General features: G+C 35.7%; 1 protein-coding gene across 5 annotated transcripts in view; it reads right to left on the bottom strand.

Moving 5' to 3' along the window:
- The window catches only part of RNF111 (ring finger protein 111), an 89,045-nt gene that overhangs the window by 24,660 nt on the left and 36,661 nt on the right, over window positions 1–27,724 (bottom strand). For 2 of the 5 annotated variants that reach the window (XM_006902774.1, XM_006902772.1), the window contains exons 1-6: window positions 19,924–20,813; window positions 15,180–15,306; window positions 12,794–12,957; window positions 10,676–10,873; window positions 4,662–4,981; window positions 556–817 (exon numbers count right to left, since the gene is read on the bottom strand). In XM_006902774.1, the coding sequence (XP_006902836.1) occupies window positions 556–817; window positions 4,662–4,981; window positions 10,676–10,873; window positions 12,794–12,957; window positions 15,180–15,306; window positions 19,924–20,800 (1,948 nt within the window). In that variant the 5' untranslated portion in view covers window positions 20,801–20,813. Of the gene's footprint in view, window positions 1–555; window positions 818–4,661; window positions 4,982–10,675; window positions 10,874–12,793; window positions 12,958–15,179; window positions 15,307–19,923; window positions 20,820–27,724 lie in introns of those variants that run through there. The other 3 variants (XM_006902773.1, XM_006902775.1, XM_006902776.1) reach the window with 3 other exon arrangements.

The raw sequence follows: 27,724 nt of genomic DNA, 5'->3' as shown, positions 1-27,724 counted from the left end.
TGAGAACCCAAAATCTCTGTAAATGTTCATTAAAACGAATAAAATTTAATAATAATTAAAAAAAAATCCTTTTAGAGGCATCTATACTCACATTTGATGTACCTAAATACTAGAGATATATAAACGTTATGATATTATAGAACATAGTACTTTTTATTCCCCCCGCCTCTTTAAAGTCACATTTTGCTCTTTTTGGTGTTTTTTTTTTTAATTATTATTAATTTTGTGTGTGTGTGTGTACCATCAAATCAGATCAACTGGTACAGGAGGCGATTGTTCCTCCTTCTTCAGCAGAGCATCTGTTGGATTTGAATCATGCACCTCTGGGATAGTAGTGCAGCTTCTTGCCACTAGGCCAACAGAGTTTGCCACATTTTGCTCTTTTAATCTTGGGAAATTGTTTTTGAGGTCATGGGATAAATATACCGTACTCTTAAACCAAGTAAATTGTAAAAATTTATGAACTGAGATTAATGAAAGTTCATTTCATGAAGGAATGTATACTGTTTCATTTATTTGCTTCTACTTTCTCTGCCCAGTTAAATTTATACTTACAAGGAGGTGGCATGTAATGTCGGCATGATGAGAGTGAGGCTTGTGGAGGGGGTTGGGGCTGGGGTTGCGCAACCATGCTTGATCCATAGCCATCTATTGTTAATGGCTGACTAGGGGCAGCAGCAGCAGCAGCCTGATGGCCAAAGATTGCAGCTCGGGAAGAAGAAACAGGGCAGCAGGGGTCAAAGGCAGATGCTCCATGAAAACTGCTACTTCCATGACTTCTGATACCATTGTTGCTCAGGTCTACTGGTAATGCCTGCTATAGAAAGAGGAACTATGTTTTATCTATCTGAAGTTTGACCAAAACATAATTTCATTTTATATTATTAAAGTACTGCTAGTGAATTCCAGAAAAATATTCTAGAATTAAAAAACTTAAAATGGTCAGTAAGTGCGAAATTATGTTGAAAATGCTTACATATTGCATTGTGAAAATTAGAGTGGTCTTATAGGTAAAATTTTAACTATTTTAAGGTCTATTTCTCTTAAATTATCTAAATTCTACAAAAAAGTTTAAAATGATCTATCAGCATACTCTTCTTTACCTGAAAATAGTGACCTGCACTTTGGGACTCCATTTGACAGATAACCAAATCTCAAAAGTGTAAAGTTTACGCACCAAGTATTCAATTAATTAGTAGGTCTTCAAACAAGCTACTTTATTCAGCATAACAAAAATTGTAAAAGTATTAAAGGGAAAAGTTAAAGCATGACCCTATTTTGTCTCTTAACTTCCCCCCTTTGTTTCTATACATAAATAAATCAATGATTTATTAGAAATATGATTTTACAAAAGGCACATTTATAAAAGAAGCTTGACTTCTGGACTCTTCCCTCTATTCATCAGTAATTTTGGGTTTATTTGGAGTTTTGTCCTCCCAAAAAAAATTTCATTTTTGAAATGTTTTACCAAAATGGTTTTTCTCTTCCAGCCTATAGCACAAAAATAACTACTGCATATACTTAATTTAATTTAAATATAAGCATACTGATGCACTGTTCAGTACAGCTATATTTACCAAAATGTTACTAAAGAAAAAATTTCTTTTCTATATAAAATAACAGAAGAATTATTGAAAGCTGAGTGGCATGGAGATGAAGGAAGTCACTTGCTAGAGGCCTAGGTACTTTTAATGGTTTGCAGTCTAAGAGAGTAACACAAATCAAAAGATCTCTGAATGCTAAAGCAAGGGTCTTGATGGTACACCAAACCCTCTGACAGAGAGCTGCACAGCAACTACCATGTCACAGCAACCTTCCCATGGGTTTCTACAGCTGCAAAATTTTAATACAAGAGACTAGTCAGTCATAGTTCTCCCCTGGAGTAGCTAGTGCATTTAAGTCATTAGAAAGAAGAGATCTTTTAACAATGTGAAATGCTACAGTCACCAGAGCGCCTCCCTGGTAGCAGTTTAGTGAGGGATAAGAGAATTCTATTTTTCACTGTATTATGCACTACAATCAAGTAAATATCTCAGCATTCTAAGTTGGTAAACATTCCTACAATTCAGAAATAAAGTTTTAAGAATATTACAGTGCATTGTATACATGTCTTTTGATTGAGCCCTTGATTGTGAATAGGCAAAGAACTGAAGAGGATTACGCTGCAAAGATGTTGCAGTAGTCACTTGACTTTGTAGCTTTACTTTCTTAGATATGTAACTTTCTCCTCTGAAAATTTATAATTAGTGCTAGATTATATTTCTAATATATACAGAGATTATCCTTTATATCGGCTAATTTTCCTTTACCCACCTGGACTAGGAATTGAATGAACTAATGGAATTTTAAAGAAAAGGATTCATGATAGCACTGTAATATTCTTTTTCCATTTCCCAATTTCCTGCTGTGCCCAAAACAGTTTCTAATCTCATGATCTCAGGAGCATGTGGCTCATTTCAGACTTCCAAATGTCTATGTGTATCGCAAATGGTTCTAAACAGGTTTTTTTATACACTCAAAACTTCTCTGTTCTCCTTACCCATTATCATTACTGAATGCCTGTTTGTTGATTTCTGTAAGTTTTGTTTGCAGTCCAAACACCTCAATTTAGACTTATGTAAATAGCTTTATTTTACACTGACCAATAAATAGATGAAATTACACAAATACAGTTATCTCCTATTGAAATAAAATGATGCAAACACAACCAAGTTTTAATATTGTGCTAGTTCAAGAACCAAAAACTAGTTTCTTAAATGAAAAGCAGATTGTTATTTTTTGGCATTGCTTAAAGAAATATGGGAGAGACAAGCAGACTACACCCACTTTTTTTCAAATTTTCAACTTAAGGATTTTGTTTTGTTTTTTTAAAATTTTATTATTTTTGTGTGCGTGTACCGTCAAATCAGATCTGACTGGTACAGGAGGAGACTGTCCCTCCTTCCCCGGCAGAGCCATCTGGTGGATTCGAACCGTTTGCCTCTGGGATTGTAGTTGCAGCTCCTTGCCACTAGGCCACCAGAGCTCCCCTAAGGATTTTCTTTTTAATCAGGATTTTCTTTCAATCTATGGGAAATTTTGCTTTCCCATTCCTAACAGGAGAAAAGATCCAGCCAGTCAGAAGATTTTAATGTCTAGTACTGTTATTAAGAATTAAAATGACAGGTATTAAGTATCTAATAATATTTTCTCAAATTTCTTCTTCATAAAAAGTTACCTCTTAAGTAAGGACAGCCTTTTCTTACCTATTTTTAACTTGCCACGGCTTGGAGATAATCACGGGCAATTAAAAAAGGAAAAGGGGAGGAAATAAGGATGATGAAGCAGTTCTTTTAGGGAAAAGCCATGTGAAAACTGGAAGGGGAGAGTTCTCCGTATTTTTCTTTCTAATTTCTTATTTTCTCTGGAAGTAACAATTTTCCCAAATAACCAACTCTTCTGGGTTCTAAAGTATGCACTACTCAACTATGTAACACAATTAAGCAGAGAAAAGACACAGTGAAAGTTAATATAGTATATTATAGTCAACCTCATTTACTTAACAGGAATACGCACACTGCTTTAATATTATTGATCAACTCAAGCAAACAGCAATTATAATTAATAGTTTTAACAATATTCTTAAAACTAATAGAAACTACCTAATAAGAATCTCAACATTAAAAAATTATCTTGGAAGATTAATAAGGCTGAAAAGAGGTGAGTAAAAATAAGCTGAGTGAGAAGGGAAAAGCAATATACAGTGAGAGTCTGATTAAACACTAAGAAGTTCATTACATCAATCAACTGTAATTAATGTTATGAAACAAAAAATATATGAATGAATGAATGAATAAGGCGGCAAGTATTTTGTAAACTTACACAAATATTAGCACTACATTTTTTAAAATAAGTAATAAATTTTAAAATGTGCATGAAGCATTTGCATACTTGGCTGCTAGTGAAAAGGTTAGTGGCCTACAGACAAGAGTCCATGACCCACCTCTAATAAAATGAAACACTGAAACCTCATGGCGCACAGTTCTACTCTGGCACACATACAAGGTCATTATGAGTCAGATTTGATACTGAGCAACTGGAATCGCTTGGATTTGTTTCCTCGAGTTTGGGTGCTTAATTAGGATATTTTTCTTTACATTAAAATTCTCTTATTACTTTGGTAGACAGAGAAATTCCTTAATTCTATATTTAAAAGGTAATTTGCCTTGGAAACCATGTCACAAGTTTTACAGTAAGAAAAAGTTACCCATTTCTAGCTCAGTGGAAGTTACAGAAACTGCTAGAGCACAAGTTAGAAAAGAAAAAATTTGAGAGAACTTTCTAATTTCTAATAAATTGGGCTGACACTGTGGCTTCATCACTTTATTTGAAACCAAATCCCAAACTCTGCATTCATCTAAATAGAACATTCAAAAATTAAAACATTTAAGTAGTACTTTTGATTTTCCATAGTTCTCATTCCTTCATCCACGTGTAATAAATGAGACCATCTGAAAATCCTACAAAAGTTAAATTTAAAAAAAAAAATCACAAAACTATGAACTTTCTACTATCCCATGAACAATGAGAACTGACTCAGAAAACAAGGAAATTTATCATTTTTCCCTCTGAAGTAAAAGACAAAACCACAAAACAGACATTAGTCATTAAATTTCACATACCTGGTCATGATAACTACTAGAAGAGTTACTATTTGCTCCACAAGGTGCCTGCACCTGTGGAGGTCTTTCCACAAGGCAGGTAGAATCACTGAAAGAAGGAGAAACTGGAACAGCTGGGTGAGGAGTATGGTGGTGGTGGTGGTGATGTTGAAAGTGGTGGCCATGCTGTTGAAAGCAGCTTGAGTGTGGATGCCCTAATGCATGGTGATTCTGGGATGATCCTCCACATGGTGAATGCTGGGGGCAGCAGGAAGGTAACCTTGGCATTGCAGGAGGGCCAGGTTCCGTTACAGCACTAGATGTAGTTCTCCTTGAGTCATCTCAAAATAGAAGAAAATGCAAAAAAAAAAATTTATCAAATATCACTGTTTAAAAATGTAGGAGATATGTATATATAAAAAAGCCCTGGTGGCACAGTGTGTAATGCACTGGCTGGTACCCAAAAGGTTGGTAGTTTGAATCTACCAGGCATGCCTGGCAAAGGATAAGGTAGTCTCTTCTTGTTAAAATTTATAGCCTCCTAAAACTGATGGAGGGTCAGAACCTACTCTATCACAGTTGTTGCTATTGTTTGCTGTCAGAAATGACCCACAGCTGACCTGCCAGCGGGTTTTCAGAGGCAGTAAACTGCACGAGAAGAGACTGTTCATGCAGAGATAATTAACTATAGAGTTAATTTTTAAAAATTTAATAAATTCCAATCTCCAAATCAAAGTGGGTTTTGGTGTCACATTTTCAGCACACACATAACTTTGGGTAATAGTCTTTATTTGGATTATCCTACAAGTCATATTCACCACCATGGATGGGAGAAAAAAAAGCAATCTTCTCTGCAATTATAGCCTCTGAAAACCCACTAGTGGGCTATGAGTCACTTCCAACTTGACTGCAATGTTTTCTTTAAATACAGTTACCAATAAAACTGCATTCTAAAACTGCAAGAGAGCTCTAAGCTCTATTCACTCTTAATATCATAAATTATCTCTAATTAATGCATGTAAGTTCTTAAAATTTTAATTTTTTTAAAGATTTTATTATTTTTTGTGTACCATTAAATCTGATGTGACTGGTACAGGAGGAGATTGCCCCTCCTTCTCCAACAGAGTATCTAGTGGATTTGAACCACATACCTCTGGGATTGCAGTGCAGCTTCTTGCCACTAGGCCAACAAAGCTCCCTAAAATTTTAACTTCTTAAGGCATAACCACCAAATCTCAAAATATTCAGGCACTATTCATATGTATAAAAGTTAATATGATTATTCAAATGTATGCGACAACAACTAAAGCTAAAGAGGAGGAAATAAGAGGACTTTTACCAACTTACACAGTCCAAAATTGACCAAACATGCAATCAAGATGTATTAGTAATTATTGGTACCTGGAATGCAATAAATAGTTTTAAACCATGAGGAAGGAATGTAAATCAGAAAATATGTGACTGAAATGAGTTGGACACTGAATGCCTAAATTTTGTACCATCAAGGACTTGTTCATAAGTTTTCTAAAGCAAAACAAAGGCACCTTTACACATGGACCTCATCAGCAGTCAAAACCAGGCCAGGTGCTGACTGTGGAACAGACTATCAATTACTATCATATTAAGTTCAAACTGAAGCTCAAGATAATTAAAACAAGTTCACAAGAACCAATATAAGACCTTGAGCCTATGCCACCTGAATTTAAAAATCATCTCCAGAATAGGTTTGTAGCACTGAACACTAATGATCAAACACCAGGTGAGTTATGGGATGTGAGTTATCAAGAGAACAAAGGATCATTACAAAAACAGAAGAGGAAAAGGACAAAATGGATGGAATAAGAGGCTGAAAATCACATGATGTCAAGAAGCCAAAACAAAAGGAAGAAATGCTGAAGGAGCAGAGCAGAAAATTTCAACGGGCCACCTGAGAAGACAAAGCAAAGTAATGCTACAGAAAGTACAAAGAGCTAGAAATGGAAAAGAAAAAAGAACATGCTTAGGTTTTCTAAAGTTGTAATTACTAAAAAACAAATTCAGCCTCAAGTTACAATGCTGAGAGATGCTATGGCCAAAATCTTCACTAATCCAGGAAGCAACAAAAGAAGATGGCAGGAATACACAGATCACTGTACAAAAAGGAACTGACTGACAATGAAATATTTCAGAAAAGTACCATATGATCAAGAGTCAATGGTAATAAAAAAAAGATATTAAAAAAAATAAGGGCCCAGGAATCAATGGGATATCATATCACCAATTAACAAATTTCAACTAAATAATGCAGTCCTAAATGTGTTCATCAGACTATGCCAGAAAATTTGGAGGATAGCTGTCTGACCGACTAACTAGAAGAGATCCCTATTCGTTTCCACTGTCAAAAACGATGATCCAACAGAATGTGGAAATTATCAAACAGTATCATTAATACTTCCTTCACGCAAGATATTGCTAAAGACCATTGAAAACTGACTAGAATAACCCATTAAGAGACCTGCTAGAAGTTCAAGTGGGGTTTAAAAGAAGCTATGGCACCAGGGTTATCATTAATGATGTCAGATCAATTCTAGTTAAAAGCAGAGTATACCAGAAGAATGTCTGTATTTTACTCACTATCCAAAGGCATTTGACTATGTGAATCATAACAAATTATGGTTAACATTGAGAAGAATGAGAAACCCAAAACATTTGTGCACATGAAAAACCTATACCAGATCAAGAAGGTGCTATCTGCAAGGGAACACTGCATGGTTTAAAGCACCTCAAACTAGAGATGGATCAATAAGAACTGAGCCCTACAATGAAATGAAGCCATGAAAATGGCTGATAATTTTGGGTTTTGTTTTTAAATAACACATATTCATTTTCAAGGGAATCAGAAGCAAGGGAAAAAGTTTAGAGTGAAGACAGTGTACATATCACAAGCAAAGGTATGCATGAGAATGGAAACTGGAAAATAACATTCACAGCAAGGTAGGAAATATGAAAAGGCATAAAAGATAAAGCACAGACAAGAAAAAAATAGGAAGACGAAAAAGGAGAGGGAAGGTTAAGAGAGAAATATGAATATTAAGTTTTATGGAGAGGTTGAAAGTTTATACTTACTCTTAGAAGATAAAAGTGCTCCTTGAAAGCAAAGATGACAAAGCTTCATCTAGGGCATATTGCTATGACAGACTATTTCTAGGAAAGGAACTATATGCTTGGAATAGTAGAAAGGAGGTCAGGGAAAGAGGAAAATCCTCAACTAGACAAACTGACATTGTGACTGCAGCAGTGGGCTCAATTATGTGAGAAATTATGAGGATGGCAGACAGGGTTTAGAGCTGCTGTTCATAGTTGAGTCACACTCGAAAGTACTTAACTACAAAACATGATTGTGTGGCGAGCTCTGGTGGCCTAGTGGCAGGAAACGGCACTGCAATCCCAGAGGGGGGCGGTTCAAATCCACCAGATGCCCTGCTGAAGAGGGAGAAACAATCGCCTCCTGTACCAGTCAGATCCAATTTGACGGTACACACAAAAAATAAATAATTAAACACACACATATACACACACACACACACACAAAACCACAAAAAAAAATCCATGTTTGTGTATATGTATGTGACTATGTGTTAGGTATACTGAGTCTAATACAGAGAGAGATGGAGTTAGGCAAGATTAAAAAGCACTGCAGTGAGAAAACAATTAATAGGCAAAAGTAAATCCCTAAATCTGCACTGATAGCTATTTTCAAACCAACACCAGAGATGTATAGAGAACTATATAAAGAATGAAACAGGTTAAAATAGGGCTATATTCTGAATACTAACATACTTCTGACTTAGTATCTGCAAGAAAGATGTTACTGGCTCCATATTAGACGAAAGGCGATTTATTTGATAATTCTTTATCATTTTTCATCTACCAATTACAACACATTTAAATAATCTATATTGCCACTATACTGTATGATGCCTCACATCATATAGTAAAACCAGTACTAAGGCCAATGATAAGCAGTCATTGATGACTCATCTGCACAGAATAGTAGGTCGTAATGAATCTGTCACAGGAAAGAGCTTTTAGTAATCAACATGGCCTTAAAGAAGTTTTAGCACCATTACACTGAAGAGACTGAAATATTTGAGATGGAAAATATCTTCATGAAATATATTCAGTATTTAAAACGGATATAAAGCCTAGATATACTAGAAAAATAAAAGGACAATCTGCGCATCATGTTCAGACTTTACCTATATGAACATTAACTAGGTCAAGACTCAAATTTAATTAAAAACAATTATGAACAGAAAACAGTCAACTGGAGGATAGGGAGAGACACAAGTGACAGATTTAGAAAACATTCAATTTTAAGAAACCGAAATTTAACCTAGTTGATAAAATATGTAGAAGAAAACAGATTTCCATTAAAACACAAATAAAAGAAACGAAGATTATAGTGGCAGGACCCCTGGTGGCTCCCTATAATGGTAGGGAGTTGATCTGCTAACTCTTAAAAGTGGTTGTTTAAGATATGAAAAAAAGTAGGGAAGCTCTGGTGGCTTAGTGGCAAGAAGCTGCACTGCAATCCCAGAGATAGCGGTTTGAATCCACCAGATGCTCTGCCGGAGAAGGAGGGGCCCTCTCCTCCTGTACCAGTCAGATCCGATTTGACAGTGTACACACACACACACACACACACACACACAAAAAATAAAAAAATTAAAAATAAAAAAAATAAAGAATATGAACAAAAGTGGTTTTTCACAATAAAGGAGGATTACTAAGGGGGAAAGCTTTATGCTAATTAAATATTCAAGAGTTTATCACTGAAGATAAATGTCCTGTTACTTGAACTATAAATTTGTTAGATGCTGTCGAGTACAATTCATTGCAAGCCTATGAAAAACAGATCTGAACCCTGTCTATCCTCATCATCTCTGACATACTTAAACCCCACTACTGTAGTCACTGTGTCAATCCATCTAGTTGAGGGTGAAGTTTTCAGCCTTTTCTACTCATTATGATTGACTTCCAGTCTGAGTTCTCCCTCCAGTACTATAGGTACCCATGTTCCTCTACTGTTTCTAGTTTTCAGAGGCCTGTTGTTTCAGAAGTGGATGGCCAATCCTGCTTCCTAGTCTATGTGAATCTAAAAGCTCTGTTGATGGATGACCCTTCTGAGATTTGGCATAGCTTCAAGAATCACAATAACACACAAGTTAACTCAGTATATCAAACTGAAAGACAAGTACTGTACTAATATTAGCAAATAAGCAAGCATACATAAACCTATGAACTAGCAACATGCATAACATTATAACAAACTGACAAAATTAGTGTTGTACTTCTATAAGATTACACTATTATTGCACGCCATTAAGTCAGAACTGACTCACTCCTGACCCTCCATTGGGTTTTCAGAGTAAACAGCATGGGAGGATACTGCCTATGTTTCTCCTGCAGAGGAGCTGATTCAAACTGCATGCCTTTGGGACTGCAACACAGTTTCTGACCTCTAGGCCACCAGAGCTCCCACAAGATTACACTGGTTAACTTTGCAATTACCATTTAATTTCATTTTTTCTAATCTATTTGGTCTACAACATCACTATCAGATTAAAACTAATTTTTATCACATCTGTTTTGATTCATGACAATTCATGAAATGAATTTTTTTAAAAACTGTGTAGTTTTAGTTTATAAATATTCAGTCCCCCTTGGTTGAACTGTATAAGTGGTAAACCAAAGCACACAGACTAAAATATAAAATTATAACCTAATTCATTAAGTAGTACACATATGATGCTATGGTTTGTGGGAATTTGTGTCACTAACCCTAACTATAATAGCTGTTTTTAGGGAGAAAAATGGGCATCTCTTCTCGTTAAGATTCACACCCTCAGAAACCTGACGGAGCTATAGTCCTTTCTAAGTAGACAATAAGAAGAGGGAAAAAGATACAGTGACAATCTTAAAAGATCCACAATACTTTCCCAAACAGAGATAATGATCAAAAAAGATCCCTCCTGTTCCTTTTCTTTACATACCTCCTGCAGAAGTACCAGTGGTACTATTGCTTGTAAGAGCAGTTGAAGTCTCTGACACTGTGGAAGGTTGGCTGCTAGTGACAGCAGAAGCCGTATCAGAGGCCTGCTCAGAGGTAGATGGATTTGAATTGTTAAAGGAAGCGCTTGTAGTAGTTTGTGATTCCATTCTAGTAGAAGTGGTTGGTACTACAGTAGGCTCTACAAAATAGGAAATATCTATTTAGTATTTCAAGAAAACCAGGAAAAAGGTTATATATTAATCCAAACAAATCTTTTTAATTATTAGAATAAACACTTTAAAATAATAAATCTCTCATAGTACAATAAAAAAAAGTTTTCACAAACCTAAACAGATAAGCTGATAAAAGATTATTACATGTAAAAAAACAAAAAAAAATACCCCCACCACAAATACCAACTCCAAGACACATGAGTTAACAGTTATTTGGGTAACTAAAAATTCCCTAACGTATCACAAAGAAAATAGTAAAGTAGTTCCCTGCTATACCCAAGAAATGTGGTATTACTGTGGTTACAGAATTCAGCTGCAAACCACTGTTCAAATTCATCATCCACTATTAAGGGGGAAAAAAATATGCCCGTCTTCTTCCATAAAGATAATGTCCTGGAAACCTTCTGGGGTAAGTGTACTCTGTTCTATAAGATAGCTATGAATCAGAATCAACTCTACAGCTATGGGTTTGGTTTTTGTTATGCTCAAAACATATTTCTGAGGAGGGCTGGCAGCACAATGCTAACCAAAAGGTCAGCAGTTCAAACTCACAAGCTGCTCTAAGCGAGACAAAATAGGCTATCTACTCTTGTGAAAATTTACAGCATTTGGAAACTCAATAGTGGAACGCCATCAATCAGAACTGACGAGAAGAGTTGTCAAAATGAGCTGAGACGATGCACATATAAAGCACTTCAAATAATGCCTTACATATACTAAACACTGATCACATTATTTAAGATATTCTCATCTCTTTTACATGAAATGATTTTTGCAAATATCAGTACATACTGGTGGTTTCTAATAAAAAAGAAAATATCTGCAATAAAAAACTAAAAGGAATATTAAAAAGGTCTCTACTTATAAATGAGTTGCACTTCAGATACTTTACAGTAAAAGTTGTTTAAAACTGAGAACTCTGGAATTAAATCTATCCAAAGCAAAGACACTTGTAAACTGAAAAGAAGGGATTCTTTTACTTTGATACAGAAAAAGAATAGACATTTCTAGACAATTCAGAATGATAGGTTAATTCCACCAGCAAAACAGAACCTGTTATCTACACAGAATATTATAGTTGGATGCTTAAACAAATATAAATGCTTAGTAATAAGAGGGGTGGAAACCTCTGCTTATTTGTAAACATTTAATTATGAGTTTCTCAACCATGGTGCTATGCTGGGAGAATAGACTTATGCAATCTCCTATTAGATGTTAGTAGCAAGCTTCTGGCAATTTTAGGAAATAAAAACATTTTCTGACACTGTCAAATACACACTGGGAAATAAAGCTGCCCTTGGATGAAAATAATTAACTGACAGAATTTTTAGTTCTATATTTAATTTTAGTAAGACAGGAGCCTATTTATTAATTAACAATTAATTGTTACTTAATCAATCCTATTATATTAACCATTACAGATAATTCATGGTGTTTCAGTGAAAAATTGGGACATTACTGAATTACTCTTTATAAGCACATCAGTTCCAAACTACTCGTTGTTGAAAAAATTATGATCAATCAAAATATAGTTTCTATTAGACTTGACTGCTGCACATGACTTTTAACACGTCCATCTACCAATTCTTTCAACATACTTGATCCGACAGGCAATTCCCAAGGCTAATATACTCTTAGAGATGACTTAGGCCTTTAAAGAATGTAGTCTCAATGATTTCTTTTGAAAATTTAGCTAAGATCTTCAAGATAAGCAGAATAAATTTCAGGGAAAATTTATATAGTGAGTTTATTTAAAATTAAAGTTCAAAATTAAGGCAAATTTGACAAATGCCCCTATAATTTAGTAGTAAAGTTTCTGGACTGCTAAGGTATTTTATTTTAGCAAATTCTTTTCATAATTCTACACTGTTAATATCACAACCTACCATCTTCATCAACAGTAAGGTCCACAACTTCTGCTGCATTCTGTCTCAAGGGCTGTATAACTGTAGAAATCCTACTGCGGTTTCGTGGCTCCTGTGGTCGACTTGCATGAGAACTTGAACTTTGGCTCCAATGAGATCTGGAGTGTCCAAGGGTTGAACGAGATCTTAAATGGTATTAACATTAAAAATGTTAAAGTTGGAGTTAAAACCCAAATAAGCTTTTTCTTTAAGGGGGAAAAAACAAAAACAAACCAAAAACCACACCCTCCCAAAAAAATCAAAGTTAATAGTCTTTTAAGATTTTTTTTTTAAAGTGAACAGCTATCTAATTTCATCTAGGCCACATGATCTTGTATGTTTAGCCCAAGTGGGATTTGTAAAACATAGCTCTGGGAGAACTCAACCAAACTAAACTTTTGGGATTAGAACAGTAAGCATAATGTGATTAGATTACTAGTTTGGTAGCTTTAAGAAACATCGCTTGGTTGAAATGTTTCTGCTTCTAAGGATGACCACAAATCTTCAACACATATTCTTATCAAATCTCAATTACATGTGTGGCATAGCATTGTTCTGAACTACTTAACAGTGAATTCCTGAGAGCTGCAACAGTTAACACACTCAGCTAGAAATAAAAAGTGTACCTAGACAAGCATGACCTGATGATCTACTTCTGGAAAATGAGCTACTGGAAACCCTATGGAGCACAGTCCTACTCTGGCAAACATGAAGTCATTATGAGTGAAAGTAATTCAAGAGCAACCAATATAAGTAGAGAATATGTAAAATAGACAGTTCTAAAACTTTAGGAGACGAAAAAACTGTTTTACAAAGATGAGACCAATTAAACAGAAGCACTTTTTTTCTTTGCTTTCTGTCCTGTCCAAACTTAATGAAGAGGAAGACCCTCAAGTAGGTGGATTGGCACAGTGACTCTTGCAATGGGCTCTTGTGTGTCACAAAGGCGCAGGATAGAACAGGCTTCAAATCTCTGTTCATAGGGTTACTATGAGTCATATATACTTGACTTGATGGCACCCAACAACACAGAAAGGGGGAGGTAAGCCTACTGAATAAGGTAAGTGACCAGACGTGAGCTTTGGAGAAATGAGCATTCAAAATTCAAACTGGTCTCAACAATTATAGAGTAAAAGTGTTTAGAAAAGACTTCAAAAGAGAAATTTTAAAAAAATAGGGGTATATAGTTAATTCTTGAGAATCTGTTAATAAGAAGAATAGTGCATACCAACAAGTGTTGTATAGCTTGATGTATGACAGAAAACAAATTGTTTCTAAATAAAATAATTTTGGATGAAAAGGATCAATATTTAAAATCCTTGACACATCACCAGTCTGTGATAAAACTCAGTACTCTTCTTTTCTCTGGCAAGTGTTAAAAGCTGCAGAAAACTACAGATCCACTTCGCAGTACTTTCATGAAAGCTTCATAGGATGCCTTATCTCCAAATATTCTACTAGTTAGACTAAGAGAAAAACCTTGATGTAAGAGAACCATTTTACAAAGGCTGTACTGGTGCTGTGCCTTACATAAAGAATGTGAAAAACACATGTATTTGTTCTTAAAGAGTGTCAGTGACAAAATTATTATTACAGGTAGTAATAAGAAGAAAAATAATTAACGGTCATGTAAGAGCAGGCAAGGGCCTTTTTTAGGATGCACGGCAAATGCATTAAATATTACCAGAACAAAAAAAAAGAGCTCTAATCTCACAAAAAAAAATAATAGTAACTTATTTCAGCAGTCCTTTCAGTCATAAGAGGAGGAGTACCAAACATTGTGCATAGTCACAGCCCAACAATGGTACAATTCTTAAAAGTATCAGGTTTAGTCAAAGATGTTAGAGAAAAGAATTTCAATTTCAAAGTAAACACAGATATATTACAGAAGCGGTAGTAAAACAGCAAGAGTTTTTAAGACAAAACATGTGCTGATCAAAAAAATTTCTTGAATGTAGACCCTAACCCCCACAGTATACTCATGTGGTTTTTCTCCATGTCAACAGAAATGGCATATTAATTGACAAATGGCAGTAACAGAAGACTATCTATCATAGATACCCTGGCAATGTCCTAAAAGAAGTTTTAATTTTTTATTCAAAAGCAATACATTAAAATGTAAGAAACAAGTGTATGTCCAAATTCATTAAGATTCACCCATAGATTTATTAATTTTGGTACATCAAAATGTACTAGCAAATCTACTGCTTCCATTACCATTATCTGCAATTATTCAAATGACAAATTTTTTTTGTTTGCTTTTTGTTGAAGAAGGAAGGGGAAGGACGGGTGTCATAGTGAATAAAGAATGCAAATATGTTTAAAATATTTAAAGCTTCAAATATATAACGAGGAATTAAAATCTCACCGATAACTTTCACCAACTGTTACAATCTCCACTTCACTGTCAGTTGAGGTAACATTAATTTCTTCATTGGCAGTGACCTGAGGAGTGGAAGAAGCTTCTATCACCACAACATCTTCATCGATACTTCCTAGAAACAAAAGAAAAATCACTTAAAGATTTCTATATGTCAGCCAATTGCTAAGGTAAGGTTTCTTTTTTATTTCCCATCGAGGGTTGTCTTTATCTAAGATCATCACACTTTTTAATAAATTTTATCTTATTAATTTTAATGAAAATTTACAGAGATTTTGGATTTCCATTCATTCACTGTTGCATTTTTCTCCCTGCCCACCCCTCCCCCCCAGTTCACTCTTCTCTTTGAAAAGTAAAATTCCTTCATTACAAGGTTTCAATCTTGAAATTGAAAGATTATAAAACATAAAAGTCCTATTTGTCAAAATGAAACATTTTTGAAAGCAAAAGTATTACACATACAGAAAATAGTGTTCAGTATTTTAATCTGTATTCTTTGCATCTAATTTATTAACATGCTTTTATTGACAAACTTTCAGTGGTTCCATAAGAACAGATGTAACTTTAAAGTATAATGGTATTAGATATATTCTGTAATAGTTAATATAAAGATATTGTATATATTTTACCCACGTTTTTCTTTACAAGGCAAGATATTCCTTTAAGAAACACTTATCAAAGTTAAAAAATGTCATTTTTTATTGAGCATGTTCTTTTCAAAGTTATTCTGAATTTAGAAAGTCCTTCCTTATTTGAAAGAAAGAAACTACATATTTAGTCCAAAGTACCTTTTTAATTAGTTCATTCATCTAGAACCAATTTTATTTTATGACATGGAATAAAATTATAAATAGAATTCTGCCCCTCAAAAAACCTCCAAGCTAATTAGGAACTACTATTTAATGAAAATATTTTCTTCCATTTTGAAGTCATCAATTTAGCTCTTTTGATATAAATTCTTACAGTGGAATAATTTTAACAGCTATTTTGAGGTGTATATACAACTGATTTTTATTAATTGTGCAGAATATAACTACGAATAAATCAGTTTTAGAATATTTCTAACATGTGGAAAAGAACTCAAATGTCCCATTTAAACCTATCTTTATCAGTCTTTCCACTGTTATACCACTGATCCACACCTGCTGTCACATGAATTGGTTTCCATTTTTTTAGTTTAAAATATGGAATTCTGCAGTACCTATTTCATGTCTAGATTCTTTTATTGTTATGTGCTACCAAGTCCCTTCTGACTCAGTGACCTTCTGTACAACAACTCTGAACCCTGCTCTATCCTGAGCCAACCTGTCTCTGACACATGTACCCCCACTACCCAAGTCACTAAGCTAATCCATCTCATTGAGGGTTTTCCTTTCTTGCTCTTAGCTTCTTTTGTTAGATATACTTAGAGGTTTATACATTTTACTTTTGTGTATCAGTAATTTATTCCCTATATTGCTAAGTGATATCTCACGAAATTAATATATTGCAATTCATTCACCTGCTGGTAATGGTTTTTCTTTTCTTCAGCTTTTGTCTATTACAAAGAAAGTGGCTGTGAATATTTATGTATATGTCTTTGTATAGAAATGCTTTATTTCTCGTCAATAAAATACTGGCATAAATTGTTAAGCACTCAAACTGGAGAGCATCAGGCTAAGTGAACTAACTCAGTCCCATAAGGACAATTATTGTCCATGACCAATATTGTAGAATATAGAGGAGGAGGATCCAAAGACAGGGAGCGGTTAGAAACAGAGGGCTGAGGATGGAGGGGGAAAGTAGAAAGAGGGTGCTAATCATAGGGTTACACAATTTGATGAGCAGAGAGATGGGAAATGAAGGAAATGGGAAAGATCGTTATGAAAAACAATGTACACAAACTTTGTAAATGAACCAGTGTGTTTAAAAAAACAATAAAAAGCAAACCAAAAAACCCAACAACTAAAAAGTCATGAATTTTATACTTTTTCTTTTATCTTAGCCCATCAACAAGATATTACTATTCTACATGGAGAAAAGCTTCACTTATATGTCAGCTTTATTTATTTAGTGATTTCTCTCCATGTACATGCATATGAAAATTCTTTTATAAGTGTGTAAAAAATACCAATCAATCATGACAGCAACCTATAATCTATTATTTAAAACTCCTTAATTTGGCATTAACCTAGCTTTTAAAAACTTTATATAGATAGGCAACCTTTAATGTGTCAATTTTATTTTCATGTTTTCTTTTACAAGTAGAAATATTAAAGGATAAAAAATTAGACTACTACTAATGCAATTGTTTTTGTTTGCTATCAAATCAGAACTGACCATAACTAACCCTCCATTGGATTTTCAGAAGCAGTTAATCTTATTGGAAGAGAACTGGCCATACTTCTCCTGTAGATCTGCTGGTGAATTCAAACTGCATGCTTTTGAGACTGCCGCACAGCTTCTCACCATTAGGCCACCAGAGCACCCTACTAATAATACACTGTTGCTGCTGAGTATCATTAAGTTGGAATCGAACCACAGCTGACCCTCCAGTGGGTTTTTAAGAGGCAGTTAACTGCATGGGAGGAGACTGCCCATCCTTCTTCCACAGAGCAGTGGGTGGATGTGAACCAGGTGACTTCGAGATTGTGACTCAGATTCTTACCACTAGGCCACCAGAGCTCCCTCACTAATACCTTAGTGTGGTGGAATATTAAAGGACAAGATACTTACTTGCATAATACATTAGCATGTGTTGAGATTGTAGGTGATTTGAACTATTTCCCTTGTTAGGTGCCTTCAAGTTGACTATGATACATAACAACCCAATGAACAACAGATCTGAACCTTGCCTTATCCTGCTCCATCATGATCTCTATTATGATCAAGCCCACCGCTGTGTCACCATTACTCTTTCTCGTTGAGGGTCATCACCTTTTTCTCTGATACTCTACCATTCCCAGCATAGTATCTCTTTCCAAGGACTGGCCACTTTTTACAACATGCTCAAAGTATCAAGAGATCAAGTTGTACCATCATTGACTTTGGGGAGCACTCTGGTTGCACCTCCCCAAAGACAGGATCATTTCCTCTTAGGTTACTTAAAGTAATTGTACATTTTAAAGCCTCATGAGAAAAAGAATATATAACAGATACTTCTCTGGCCATACCTTGCAAAGAATACATGTACTATAAAAAAAGTTAAGGAAAAAAAACCAATTCTTCTGAGGAAATTCTTCTAAACTCCTCAAAATCCAATTGTATTCCTTACTTATGAGCACAGAGATTTTTTTTCCCCTGCAGGAACTATAAGTGATACTGTTGATGCTGGTATGTGAAATCAAATCAGAACCAACTCATGGCTGATTCTCCAGTGGATTTTTCAGAGGCTACAAATGGCACAAAAGGTACTGTTCAACTTTCTCCTAGAGAGCAGCTGGTGGATTTGAACCACCTGTCTCTGAGTTGGCAGCACAACCCTTTACCCACCAGACCATCAAATCTCCCTTAGCAATGTCAGATATTGTTATCATTGATTATTTTGGTGTTTCTGAGAACTGGCTGTTAAGGTACGGATAGTTTTAAATTTGCGAGTAGATACTTAGCGCATGTGTAATGTTTTGTGTTTCCCGGCCCATTTCATAAATCAAGGAATTGAAGCTTGGAGAGTTCAAATGACTTGTGAAACAAAGGTAAGTGAGACTTGGAATTCAAATTAGGTCCACTTTCAAAGCTTCTATTTTTTTTAGTATTAAAAAAATCAGTGCTCATTAGTGCTGATGTTTACTGACATAATTTTAAGCTTATCTAACTAATATTAGAATAAAAGTTAACTCTCAAATACCAACAAGGATATTTTTTTATGGAAAAAGAACATTATTGGCCACCCAATATGTTATCTGGTCTCTACTCACCTGGAGTAGCACTGAAGATGGGATAGGAATAGGAAGACACTATGGCATGTGTGGCTAATTGCTTCCAACAGAAGAGCTAGGTGGTGCCTGATAACCATTACTGAACATTTTGTTAAAAAATTTTATTGATGAGAAACACAAGCTATAACTTCAAATTCTCATGAAACACAGACTTTCTAGAGTCCTGGAGGTTGATTTTTTTTTCTTAGTGAGTAAAGAGTTTATGTTAACAGTGGTGAAATAAGTTAAGGGGAAAATAGCTATAAGACTACTATTATAAAATATCAAAAATGTTGGTACAACCTAAACAATGTAATTTATGTCAGTGAATTCTATGTAAAGAATTTTTTAACCTGGCCTATGATTTCCCAGTTAAAAAAAACCCAAAACAAAAAACTACCAAAAAATTAAAGAAATAGCATAAGCAGCCTTCTTAGTGATCCAAATTGTTTTTACCGCAGTTAAATTAGAAAGATGTGTTATATATAAGTATCTGGAAAAAGCATCACTATAGGGGAAAAACAACCTGTGTACCACAAACCAACAACAAAGTAAATTCAATATAAAGACATATAAATGAGCCTTCTCAGGGGAGGAAAAAAATACAAAAACAACACAATTGCAAATAATTTTTGTCTCTGGTTTTTGTCTTACCACGGTTATTAAACCATGATTTAACACTACAGTTGGCGATTTACTGGCTTAAAAATAAAAGTTAACAAAGTTCAATACTCTTTCTAAAGGCAGTAAATCACTAGAATATGAAGAAAATAGGCACAAATACAATATAATAGCTTTCAAGTTTTTCCTTAATTTAAGAAACATCTTTGTTTTACCTGAGGGAACAGCTGGATTGTTTTGGTGGTTTTCACTGGTGGAAACAAACAAATCTTCTTCTCCTTCAGTTGACGAGCTGGAAGAAGATTCACTACTGAGGTCATTCTCACTGGAACTACTAGAAGTGGGAAGCAATGCATATTTTCTTCGGGCTAATACTTCTCGTTTTTTCCTCTGCATTAATATTCTCTCTTTTTGTTTCTGTGTCCTTTGTGAGGAATTATTTTTCACAAACCTCTTTCTGCATGGAAGTCTCCTAAATGAACTGCTACGAAAACAGGGTCTTTTCAATAACAACTCCGATACAGATTCTGTCTCAGTCCTAGGCCACTTTTGGGACCGTGCACTGTGAGTTCTACTTTTAGCACTCAAAATTGCCTGGGAATGTCTTACTGAAACTTCTTTATCCTCATCTGAAGAAACAGTATCAGAATCTCCGAAATGCAGACTAGATGAAGGAGAAGAAAGACAATCACTAAAAGAGGAATCATTATCTTCATCGCTTGGTGTTTCTAGGTGCTGACGCAATCCTAATATCCCCTGGTTCTCTTTAACACAATTCTGCATGTATGAAGGGCCAGCCTGCTGGCTTTTTCGTTTTTTCCTTACAACACTTTTCTCTTGCTCTGGCTGGTTACCATTCATGTCCTTCTCTTGTTTTTGAGAATCATCACACAAGTGAGCAAATTCATTTCCCACTTTACTATTTATCATCTCAACTTCTGAAGGAAATCTTTTGGTTGCCCCAATGGGCTCTGGATGCAACAGGATCCCTTTCAGACTCTCCGGTGTCTTTGGCGCATCAGAAGAAATCTCACTCTTCATATCCACTCTTAAAGTATAAAGCTTGTTATACACAGGAGTCCATTGAGACATGGGAAACTTTAAGGAAGGCCTAGAAGAGATGAGCAGATATTAGGAAAACAGAATAGTTTCTTTTGTTATACTATTTAATTGAAAAGTTCTCAGGTACAACTGAAATAAAATACCCCTTGTGATAATGTAGAAATACCTTTGGCAAACCAACATATAAAATGGCTGTAAGGAGTTATCTATTTTTCTAAAGAAATTTTCTCTGATCATTCTACTCACATCTTTAACTTCTTAGATATATATCAGCAATCATAGGATATACGCCTACTTGACAGGCTACTCGACTTGTTAATCACAACCTGACCTTACCATTCCCCTTGCCATCTATAATGTATTTAGGCAAAAAAACCCCCAAAATAAAAAAAACCAAAAAACACCCCCCCCAATTTTCTCAAAATCTATTATAATACTAAAATGTACATACAAGAATTATAAGTCAGAAGACTGATCACTCATTAATTTCTCCCTAGATTCACATTAAAATAGCAATCATTAAATATTTTCTAGATTTTCACATCTTAGATGATTACTACATTAGACTGGTTACTATGGAAAATGAGCTAGTATAGTTTCTCTTTCTCGTGATTCTTTTTTTCACATTAGTCTAATGAGTATCTGAATTCTCAGTAGACAGCTGTCCATACTTTATTTCCATTTTACACACAGGAATACTAGAATCATGACTATGAGTTGAATAAGCAGCACAGCTAACACACAATCAACTCTGACACCAGGAGCCACTGAAAAAAAGGAGTTAAGATAAAAGCATCCACACCAATTAAAATATGATAATATACAGGTAGTAAACACCATGACTCAAAATGAAAGTCATTACAAAAGTAGCTAATTTGACAAATTAAGGGCTTTACTGCGTTTAAACGTGAACAGTATCAGTATGTTTTTGTAAATTTTTTTTAACTTTTTTTTTTCTTTACTGATACAGGCAATGGTCCTGCAATGGTCCTTGCAATCACTTGCTATGCATCAGAGAGCTGGACAATGACAAGGGAGGATAAAAGGAGAATTGATGCCTTTAAGCTGTGGTACTAGAGAAGAGTACTGAATATATCATGACTGCTAAGAAAACAAACAGGTTCGTCCTATAACTATTTCTATAAAAGTTGGAATCAATAACTTCTAATATCATATACCTGTCTTTAACACATATTTTTAATCCACATTTAAGGAAAGAAGGAAACTTATTTAGTAGCAAGTTTGTTCTTTGCCCATAAATAACAATGACAATATAAGGATACATAATTCATTTGTCTCCCACTATATTTTGATAAATAATTTTATTACCATTAAAAAATGACCATAAAAACTTAAGTTTATTAATCTGAAACTATGGATTCAAATATAACAGAGATGGTGAGGATGGCACAGGACAGGCCGGGGATGTTCACAGGGATTTTATGGCTCAATGGTGTGTAACAACAATAGAAAGCTGCCGAAATATTTTTCTTCTATTAGTGCTGGCCTAACAGCCACAGAGGATGAGGTCTTTTTGGAAACTGTACTGGTGATGCTCACAAAAACCCAGGAAATACGCTAAAAACCACCACATTGTATACATTACAGACATGAATTGCATAGCATTTGAATTATAGTTTAGTAATGCTGTACAAAAGTAAAAGGTAGAATTCTCAAGCTATGTGAACATTAAATGTATGGATTCGATCAGTCATCTCTTACCAATGGGTAAGTCTTATAACAGAGATCAAGAGAGACAATGAGAACATACCAAAAGTGTAAATTCTGAAAACATAGATCAACAGAAGAATTAACAAAGGAGTGCTTCAGAAAAGTTAATAAACCAGATTTCTTTGTCATCAGTTTATACCTTAAAGCCAGAATAGTGACCTCTTTATGGTTAAACTTGTTCTAGTTTTGATCAGTGACGTTCAATAAGAATGACAGAGAATGAAGAGGGGAAGGGTAACAGGATGGAATGAGGTGAGGTGGAATATTTGTATATCAGTAACTGTTTTCCAAGTGTCATGAAATCATTAAATACAAATTAACAGCTCATCTCAAAACTCATTATCATCAAGTCAGAAGCAACCCACAGCTGACCCTCCAGCAGGTTCCCAAGGCTGTAAATGGCATAGAGAGGAGCCAAGGTGGATTTGACACTTCAGGTTAGAAGTACAACCTTCTATAGACTAGGCCACCAGAGCTCCTTAACATTCCGTATGAACGGACACATTGCCACAAAAGGAGTATAAACTCATGTTCTACTTTGAATTGAGAAAAAGAGGGCATTCAGAAAAAGAAAAGGAGATGTGTAGCAATTTCTCATTTAGTAAAAAAAAAATCATGCTCTAGTCTTTATTTTTACAGAATTAAAGGTCAATCTAAAAATCTATAAATGGAGTATGTCCTAAATACAGTTATTTCCTCTGCCATGATCTGACTGGCCTGCTATTATGCAGTTTCAATACTGAAACATTACTCTCTCCTTTGTGGCTTAATCCAAATATTTTACTGCTTTGTCATGAAGAGAGCATTCTAATTACTATGATATTGATTTAGAGGAAACAACTATCAGTATAAATTTCATTAAGATAACACGACTGCCCAAAAGGCTAATTTCCAAACCTAAAAAATTATGAAGAATATTTAGTAATTATGTTGTTGTTGTTATGTGCCATCGAGTCGCTTGTGACTCATAGCGACCCTATGTACAACAGCCCTAAACTCTGCTCTGTCCTGTACCAATCACACTGTCTCTGACACTCCCATCCCAATTATCCCAGTCACTGAATCAATCCACCTCACAGAGGGCCTTCCTCTCCTGCGCCGTCCCTCCACCCTCCCAAGCATGATGTTCCTTCTCCAAGGACCTGTCTCTCCTCACAACATGTCCCAAAGTATGTTAGACGGAGCCTCAGAATCCTTGCCTCCAAGGAGCCACCCGGTTTAACCCTTTCCAGGACAAATCTGTTTGTTTTCCTAGCAGTCCATGGTATTCTCAATACTCTTCTCCAGCACCACAGCTCAAAGGCATCAATTCTCCTTCTATCCTCCTTGGTCATTGTCCAACGCTCTGATGCATAACAAGTGATTGCGAAGACCATGGCCTGTATCAGATGCACCTTAGTCTCCAGAGAGACACCACTGCTCTTCAGTACTTTGGAGAGGTCCCTAACAGCAGACTTTCCCATGACAATGCACCTTTTAATTTCCTGGCTGCTGGTGCCAAGACTGTTGACTGTGGAGCCAAGCAAACTAAAGCTGTGTACAATCTCAATCTCTTCACCATCCATCCTGATGCTGCCAATTGGTCCAGTGGTGAGAATCTTTGTCTTCTTGACATTGAGCCTCAATCCATATTGTAGGCTGCAGTCCTTGACACTCTGCAGCAGGCGCTTCAGGTCCTCCTCAGTTTCAGCAAGCAGGGTTGTGTCATCCGCATAACGCAGATTGTTGATAATTCGTCCACCAATCTTGACCCCACATTTTTCCTCATAGAGCCCAGCCTCCCGGATAATCTGTTCTGCATACAGGTTGAAAAGGTATGGAGAGAGGATGCATCCCTGGCGTACGCCCTTCCCAATTTTGAACCATGCAGTGTTCCCTTGCTCTGTTCTGACGACTGCCTCCTGGTCCAAGTATAAGTTTCGCATTAGAACAATCAAGTGTTCTGGGATTCCCATTCTTCTCAGAGTCAGCCACAGTTTGTTATGATCTACACAGTCAAATGCCTTTGCATAGTCAATGAAACACAGATAGACATTCCTCTGGTATTCCCTGCTTTCAGCCAAGATCCATCTAACATCCGCTACAATATCTCTAGTATCACGACCCCTTCTGAAACCAACCTGGACTTCTGGTAGTTCTCTGCTGATGTGCTGTTCCAGTCGTTTTTGGATAATCTTCAGTAAAATCTTGCTTGCATGTAAAATCAGTGAAATTGTTCTGCAGTTTCCACATTCGGTTGGGTCGCCTTTCTTTGGGATAGGAACAAATATCGATCTCTTCCAATCAGTTTAGTAATTATAGTATTGAATAAACTTGTATGAGTGAAAGCAGGAGAAGGTAACATTAAGAGTACAGCTACAAACTTGAAGAACTCTATTTCTAAACTATTCTAATGAAAACTCACTTGTCATGTCAATATAGCCACTAACCACTTGTCTGCTAAGGCTATAAATCTCAATGGAAGGATACTGTCCATGTTCCTCCCACCACTTTTGGGTTAGCAGCACAACTTCCTATGGACTAGATTACAGACTAGTGTTTAGAAAGCCATATAAAGAAGCTCTACTCTGTAAGTATTAAAGGAACACTCATCAACGACCTAAGTTATGCGGATGACAAAACTTGCTTGCTGAAACTCAGGAGGACATGAAGCACTTGCTGAAACAGGTCAGGGACTGTTGTCTTCAATATGGATTGAAGCTCAACATCAAGATGACAAAGATGCTCACCACTGGGACAACTGCAGCACGATAATGGATGGAGAAGAGATTGAGGTTATTAACAGTTTCAGCTTGCTCTGCTCCACAATCAATACTCTTAATACCAGCAGTCAGGAAATCAAAAGACAAAGTGCATTGGGACAATCTGCTGTCAGGGACCTCTCCAGACTACTGAAATGCAATGATGTCGGTCTAGAGACTAAGGTGCATCTGATCTAGGCCATGGCCTTTGCAACTACTTGCTATGTATGCAGAGAGCTGGACAATGACTAAGCATGATAGAAGAATTGATGCCTTTGATTTCTGGTGCTTCTTTAGAGGTTAGGATTTTGAAGCTCCATTGTACACACTTTGGGCACATGGCCAAAAGGGGCCAGTCCTTGGAAAAGGACATCATGCTCGGAAGGGTGGAGGGACAGAGCAGAAGAACTCATATGAGACGGACTGATACCGTAATAAGTGAAAGGGTTAGGTGTGTCGAAATCCATGATACTGGCTCAGGACAACGCCGGCTTGAGTTGCAGGTGACTCAACTCGATGGCAAATAATACAACAACAACAATGTCATATGGGTCACTCTGAGTTATTCAGACCTAATAACAACAAAGCAACAAACAGAATGGGCAAAGAAGATACCTCTTTAAGATTTTTCATTTTGCTTTATGTTTACAGATGATCAGAAAATGAACCAGAAATAAGTCTAGCGTTTAACTATCTTTTTGTATAGTTGAGAAATTAATATTCCACAAAACTAACACTTAGGATATATATTAAATTTTTAATTCCCTTCCACATATCAAAGAAGATGGAAAGAATACATAGAGTCATTGTACCAAAAAGAATTGTTAGACATTGAAATACTTCAGGAAGTAGCCTCTGACAAAGAGCCAATGATAATGAGGGGAAGAAGTTCAAGCTGCATTGAAGGCACTGACCAAAAAAAAAAAAAAATAAGGCCCCAGGAATCAATGGGCTATCAACTGACATGTTTTTACTAATAGATGGAGCCCTGGATGTGCTCACAAGTCTATACCAAGAAATTTGGAGGACAGCTCCTAGCCAATTGATTGGAAGAGATTTTTTTATTTGTTCCCATTCCTAAGAAAGGAAATCCAAGAGAATGTGGAAATCATCAAACACTATCATTAATATCACATGCAAAATATTGCCAAAGATCATCCAAAATCACATAGAATTGAAAAAGAAGTACCAGAAGTTCAGCTTAAATTTAAAAGGTCAGAGGGATATTATTACTGATGTTGGATGGACCCTGACTGAAAGCAAAGAATCTCAGAACACTAATTGTGCTTTACTGACTATGCAAAGACAGTTGACTATGTAGATCATAATGAACTATATGAGAAGACTGAGAAGAATGGAAATTCTAAAACAGGTAACTGTGCTTATATAAATTTATACTTAAAACAAGCAGCTGTTTTTGTCTGAGCCAAACAAAGGAACACTGCATAGTTTAAAATCAAGAAAGGTATGGTTCAAGGTTGTATCCTTTCTCTATACTTATTCAATCTGTATGCTGAAAACATTATTCGAGGAGCTAGACTTTATATGTATCATAATATGGCATCAGGAGCAGAAGAAAATTCATCAACAACCAGCATTATGCATGATCACACTGGTTAAGAATGGTGAAGCTTCATTATATTTTTCAGGCAAACTTTTGAGGATGCTGTTAGGAAGGGTATTCCTTGGAATGGGACATCCTACTTGGAAAGGTGGAGGGGCAAGGAAGGAGAGAAAGACCCTCAGTGACATGGACAGACACAATGCCGGCAGCAATGCGCTTAAATGTCTAGGGGATAATAAGAACAGCCCAGGACAGGACTGCTGTTTACAGGGTTACTACCAGTCCTATGAAACTTGACAGTACTTAATAACAACAAACTACTTAATTCTCTAGATCTACCCCCCAAAGGCATGTAGTCAAACCCACTAGCTGCTCAGTCACTGCTGAAAATTTGCTGTAGAAGCTATGAATCAGTTTCAAATTGATATACAAAAACCTCCCCTCCTAAAAAATTTTTTTCTTTAAAAATAAACATACACCTCAAAATTCAATTATTTTATTCTACATCAAAATCACCTATAAGCATAATGAACACTATCTGTCAATTTGGCACTCTTGAGTAGTTCTAGTCCTCATTACTAACCCTACAGTAATATAAAGCAGTATACATATCTGTAACCTCTTCATCTGATTTCTGTCTCTTAATCTATTTCTACTGCTTTGAGAGGATGTAGAAAATTTCAACACTCTCTGATGGTTCAGAAACTGATCTCACTGGCACCTACAAGTAACAATCATAGAAGCTGATACTCAAAGCGTAAAAGAAAAATTGTCAAAACGATGTCCCCCCAAAAAACCCTGATGTGAATAATTTAAAAGGGATGTATGATAGGGTCTTATGGTTATCACAAGAGTCCACAATTAAGGTTGCATAGTGGAATGTACTTGGGGTGGTGGGAGGGGTGCGGGGGGATTGTG

This window comes from Elephantulus edwardii, unplaced genomic scaffold, assembly GCF_000299155.1.
Source record: "Elephantulus edwardii isolate Elephantulus edwardi_28Jun2011 unplaced genomic scaffold, EleEdw1.0 scaffold00449, whole genome shotgun sequence".
Classification (NCBI taxonomy): domain Eukaryota; kingdom Metazoa; phylum Chordata; class Mammalia; order Macroscelidea; family Macroscelididae; genus Elephantulus; species Elephantulus edwardii.
This window is presented reverse-complemented; position numbering and strand designations above follow the sequence as displayed.